Source organism: Rhincodon typus, chromosome 30 (assembly GCF_021869965.1).
Source record: "Rhincodon typus isolate 14 chromosome 30, sRhiTyp1.1, whole genome shotgun sequence".
Classification (NCBI taxonomy): Eukaryota; Metazoa; Chordata; class Chondrichthyes; order Orectolobiformes; family Rhincodontidae; genus Rhincodon; species Rhincodon typus.
In genome coordinates, this window is record NC_063361.1 from 35,403,921 (window position 1) to 35,409,174 (window position 5,254).

Below are 5,254 nucleotides of genomic sequence, written 5' to 3' on the forward strand. Positions count from 1 at the left end.
GTCTCACACTTGCCTGTATACACTCACTGATATGGACACAGTCTCACCCTCGCCTGTATACACTCACTGATACAGACACAGTCTCAGGCTCGCCTGTCTACACTCACTGATACGGACATAGTCTCACACTCGCCTGTACACACTCACTCACATGATTCAAACTCTCACAAGCTCACAGCTTTTGAAATTTAACTGTCCAGATGTTAATAAGGTGATCAGGTTGCAACCCCTCAACAGTACCAGAAGGGCAGATTATCTGGGTCTTTATCTTGTTTGTGGGAACTTCATGTGTGTAAATTACCTGCCGCACTCTCTACATTACCCCAGTGCCTACACCTCCAAAGGTGTGTTATTGTTTGTGAAGCACATTGAAAGACTTGGAGTTTGTGAATGGGGCTATTGAGGTACATTTCAATCATGATCTAATTAAATGTCTGAGCAGGTTGGAGGGGCTGAATGGTCTCCTCCTGCTCCTAATGTACACAGGGGATTGTAAGTACCTTGCCTGGCAATATTAATGTCCATTGTACGACATAGATTAACACAGGGATATTGCAGGATGCAGCTTTGGTTCCAACACTGGCATTGTTATGCATGATATAAAATATGGTTATGTTATCAGTGGGTCATAATAACAGCAGTAAGCCTTCTTAATCTCTGGTTCTTTTGATTCATAGTGTTTCTCCTTTCATACATCAAGTACAGGGTGGTGTGCTGGTTAAAGATTGATGAATGATGGGACCCTACTGTGTTACCAACATCTTTCAGCCAGGCTGCAAGCAGATAGGATGACAAAAGGCAACTGGGCAAACAAAAATAATTGTTACCAGCCTCTCATTCCCGGTAGCTGCAGGTCTGATAACACAGGAGGACCAGTGGGCAGTCACTTAGCGACATGGTCCTGGAGCACAGAGACAGTTTGACAGTGTGCTTTTCGGGCTGTCTCCAAGTGTGGCACATTTACAGGCGATTTGTCCCTCTCATTTGCAACAGGCGCAAACCAAACTCGGAGATGTGGCAGTTTGACTACGAGGCTATTAAAGGATCAATTGGGAGAATTGCACACTAAAACATCTCGCTGTAATGAAACCACACTGTAACTGAAGGGGCAGAGAGAGAAACAGAGAAAAAACAATCCCTAGGAAGCTGGCACCAATCAGAATTCCCGAGATGAGTTCAGTATATAACAAGTCTAGTATCATTAGCCAGCAGCTGCACAGTTTAATGCCAGCACCAATGTAAATATTCGAAATGGGAGCTTTAGGATTTTACTACTCTTCATTTTGCTGTCATTATGACCTTAGGATCGTTGGCACAATGCACTGATGGAGAGAAGGGAGATGCTGAATAATATGGTCTGCATGTGTTGCAAGCTGTCCTTTCTCTGTGATTTGTCCCAGATACTTACTGACTCAAAGTCACATCATTGACAACAAAGAAGAATAATTTCAGTGTTTTGTGCAAATCATTTTCCAAGATTTCTTTTTTACTCTCTTGTAACCCATCTGTTGAAATATTAATGATCATGTTGCAGTCTGTGCAGCATACAGGTTCAGTAGTGCAGCAGAGATTTGTTTATAAGTTTCAAAATCAAATCACATTTTTTTAAAAGCCCATAAGATCAGTTTGGATCCATATCTCATTTAATTCTGTTAATGACAATGGAACCCTCTTCATATTACATTTATTTAAGAAGTTAGAACTTGCATTTATATAGCACCTTTCACTACCTCAAGACCCTCCAGAACACGCTATCATCAGTTAAGTATTTTAAATAGCGTAGTTGCCACTATAATTTAGATAATGCAGCAGGCAACCTGCATAGAGCAGGATCCCAGGTACAGAAATAAGACAATGAGTAATATGACAATATAACGAGGTTGGCAGAGGGTTAAATATTGACCGTGACACAGTGACTATCTGCCATGCTTGAATAGTGGCTGTGGGATCTTTTGCATCCACCTGAGACGGTGAATGCGACTCTAGTTTACAGTCTCCACTGGAAGATGGCACTTGTGGCCGTGCAGCACTGCCACAGCACTTACCCCCAGGCAGACCAGCCTGCTGCATGTGCTCAGGTCCCATCAATAAGGCTTGAACTCATTAACTTCAAACTCAGGAACAGAATGTTCTTAACTGCAGTCTCATTGTCCTTGTTTTTTTTTCAGGACTACAATCCCTATGGATGGTGGGTTGGTGAGATGGAAGGTGTAATTGGCATAGTACCAAAGGATTACCTGATGGAAGCCTATGAGATCTGAAGGGCAGGTTTGTATTCTTAGCTTAAAATTCATTAAATGGAGAGAGAATCAGAGATAGTCCATTCAGTCCAATATAACTCTCCTTTGTTCCAAAACAGAATCCTATAGGTCTCAAAACATTAGCTTTGTTTCTGTCTCCACGGACGCTGCCAGATCTGCTGAGTTTCTCCAGCAATTTCTGCTTTTGTTTCAGATCGCCAGCATCTGCAGTGTTTTGTGTTTTTTGTTATTGCTGAACATTCAGTATTGCTTTCAGAGACTCAAAATAAAGTGCAAGACACTCATTGACTAAAATTGGGATACATTCTGTCTTAAAATTGTAAAGAGAGTGTTTATCATTTTGGATTACAGATTTTGGGAACGGGAAGGAGGTTACTTTGCTGAATGCACTGCCACCAAGTTCCATGGCTCCTAAAACCCTAACTCCACCCTATACAGTGCTTCCAAAATTAAAATGTAAGATTATGAGTTAAGTCTATGATAGAAACAACTTTTTGGAGCCAGATGCCACTATTGAATGCCACATGTAGTTGTGTTAAATTGGGCAGCATGGTGGTGCAGTGTTTAGCACTGCTGCCTCACAGCAACAGGTTTAGTTCCCGCCTGGAGCAACTGTCTGTGTGGAGTTTGCACATTCTCCCCATGTCTGTGTGGGTTTCCTCCGGGTGCTCCGGTTTCCTCCCACAGCCCAAAGATGTGCAGGTTAGGTGGATTAGCCATGCTAAATTGCCCATGGTGTTCAAGGATGTGCAGGCTAAGTGGGTTAGCCATGGGAAAGGCAGGGCTACAAGGATAGGGTAGTGGGGTAGGTCTGGGTGGGATGCTCTTCGAAGGGTCAGTGTGGACTTGATGGGCTGAATGGCCTGATTCCACATTGTAGCAATTCTAAGAAATGAAAACAGCCAAACATGGCTGTTTGCAACTTGGGGTGAGAATGGCAGTGGGTTTGTGGTGGGGAAGAGAGAGAGTGATGGTGGGCAGGGTTGCAGTGGGAGTAGCAGAGAGTACAGTCTCCTGCCCTGTCCTCATATCAAATGAGTTACTGCTTTTCAATGGGATACAGTTGGCCCTTTGTGCTCAATGTTCTTTTATTCCTTCATGCCCATTCATAATAGGCCCTTGAGAACGTGGGGATGAACCGCTGTAGTCCATTTGTGTAGAGACACTCACAATCCCCTTAGGGAGGGAGCTCCAAGATTCTGACCCAGCGACACTGAAGGAACAGCGATATATTTCCAAATCAGGGTGGGGAGTGGCTTGGAGGGGAACTTGCAGGGGATGGTGTTCCTGTATCTGCTGCCCCTCGTCCTTCTTGATGGTGAAGGTCACAAATTTGGAATTTAGAGTTAATTGGCATCAGTTGAACAAAAGCATGAAAAAGTCTGTCTGTATCTGGTTCCAGTGGAGACATTAATCTGTCTGTAGTAATTAGAGTCCCATATAGTTTTGGTGAATAGTAAGGTACAAAACTGGGGAGCATAATGTCACTTTAAGCAGACACAAATGGACTGAGACCCATCAGCATGAAAGAGGGTAAAAGATTTCTGAAAGCCCATATTGTCATCCAGCAATTCGAGATACTCAGCACAGGAGACAGGAAGCATTTCTTCACAAGCGATTCTGGAAATGTGGGACTCTCTTCCACATTCCCCCCACACGGACACACACACACACACACGGATACATCCCCACATGGATACACCCACACAGACACACACCCCCACACGACACACATACACATGGACACACACCCCCACACGGACACACCCCCACACGGACACACGTACACACGGACACACACCCCTACACGGACACACACACATGCACAGATACACACACGCACAGACACACACACACACACATGCACAGATACACACACGCACAGACACACACACACATATGCAATCGCGGACACACACACACACATGGACACACACTTGCGAGTGCACACACACATGAACATGGACACATGCGTGCGCACACACACTCGTGTGTGCACACACACAGACACACATATGGACACACACACATACTCAGACACACACACGGACACACACACACGTGTGCACAAAAACACCAGAAACATGGTCCAGATGGGGAGGTTGATGGAAAACTTCAGAACCAAGATTGACAGGGTTTTGTTACAAGCTGCGAAATGAAAATGGAATTAAGACAAAGATTCAATATGATGTAATTGAATGATGAAGGAGGTTTGAGGGGCTGAATGGCCACCAGCTTTGAGGCTGATGGGAAGAGTCAGTCAGAGCATTTCAAGGTTGGTTCTTAGTCAGACTCCCTCCCACAGGTTGATGCTCATGGGATTATATCCCAACACGAGTCAGCACTCTTGGGAAAGGAAGCCAAGTGCAGCAACACTATGGGCAATTTAACAATTTAGAAACATTAGCAATGTTAGAAACCAGAGATTTATCAAAGGATCCATTTGTAATTCCAGTGGTAAGTACTAACAAGGGAGAATGCTCCCCATATTGCTTTGTTTTGATGAACCTCTGGTGCATTCTTTTCTTCCAGTGCTGTGGCCTCTGACAGGAAGACAGTCACTGCCTAATCACCCAGATGCCATGATGCAACATTGACAGTTTAATAGCAGCAAAGAGGCTCGAACTTTTCTCCCCCGGATGACTGGGCATCGTATCTTCATGGTAAACATCCAGACCTCTTTCCAGAAGGAAGAGGAGAGACTTTAAACAGTGTTAGCGGTTATTCATCCTCCCTTGCTTGTTAATTAAATAAAGGACGTGGTTCAGCCATTTTAAACCAATGCTGCCTCATGGGATTGTCTCTCAACAGCAAAACTCAATAAAAATCTTGAAGTGTACAATCCCCCAGTAACTGGGACAATTTGTCCCTCCTCCCTGAAAGACCAGGATAAAATATTCCGGAGGGGAGTGTAGAGGTGAAGAGCCAGTGCAGTTGCCAAGACTCCAGGATCCAGGATCCTACAAGCATTAATGATTAATCTTTAACACTCT

At 44.2% G+C, this 5,254-nt stretch overlaps 1 protein-coding gene across 1 annotated transcript in view; it reads left to right on the top strand.

Annotated features, from left to right (window-relative positions):
• Nucleotides 1–5,043, top strand: part of LOC109938755 (src kinase-associated phosphoprotein 1-like) — a 165,557-nt gene extending 160,514 nt beyond the window's left edge. The window contains exons 9-10 of the mRNA XM_048614586.1: nucleotides 2,169–2,268; nucleotides 4,794–5,043. Of these exons, the coding sequence (XP_048470543.1) occupies nucleotides 2,169–2,261 (93 nt within the window). The 3' untranslated portion in view covers nucleotides 2,262–2,268; nucleotides 4,794–5,043. The remainder of the gene's footprint in view (nucleotides 1–2,168; nucleotides 2,269–4,793) is intronic.
• The last annotated feature ends 211 nt before the right edge of the window (nucleotides 5,044–5,254 follow it).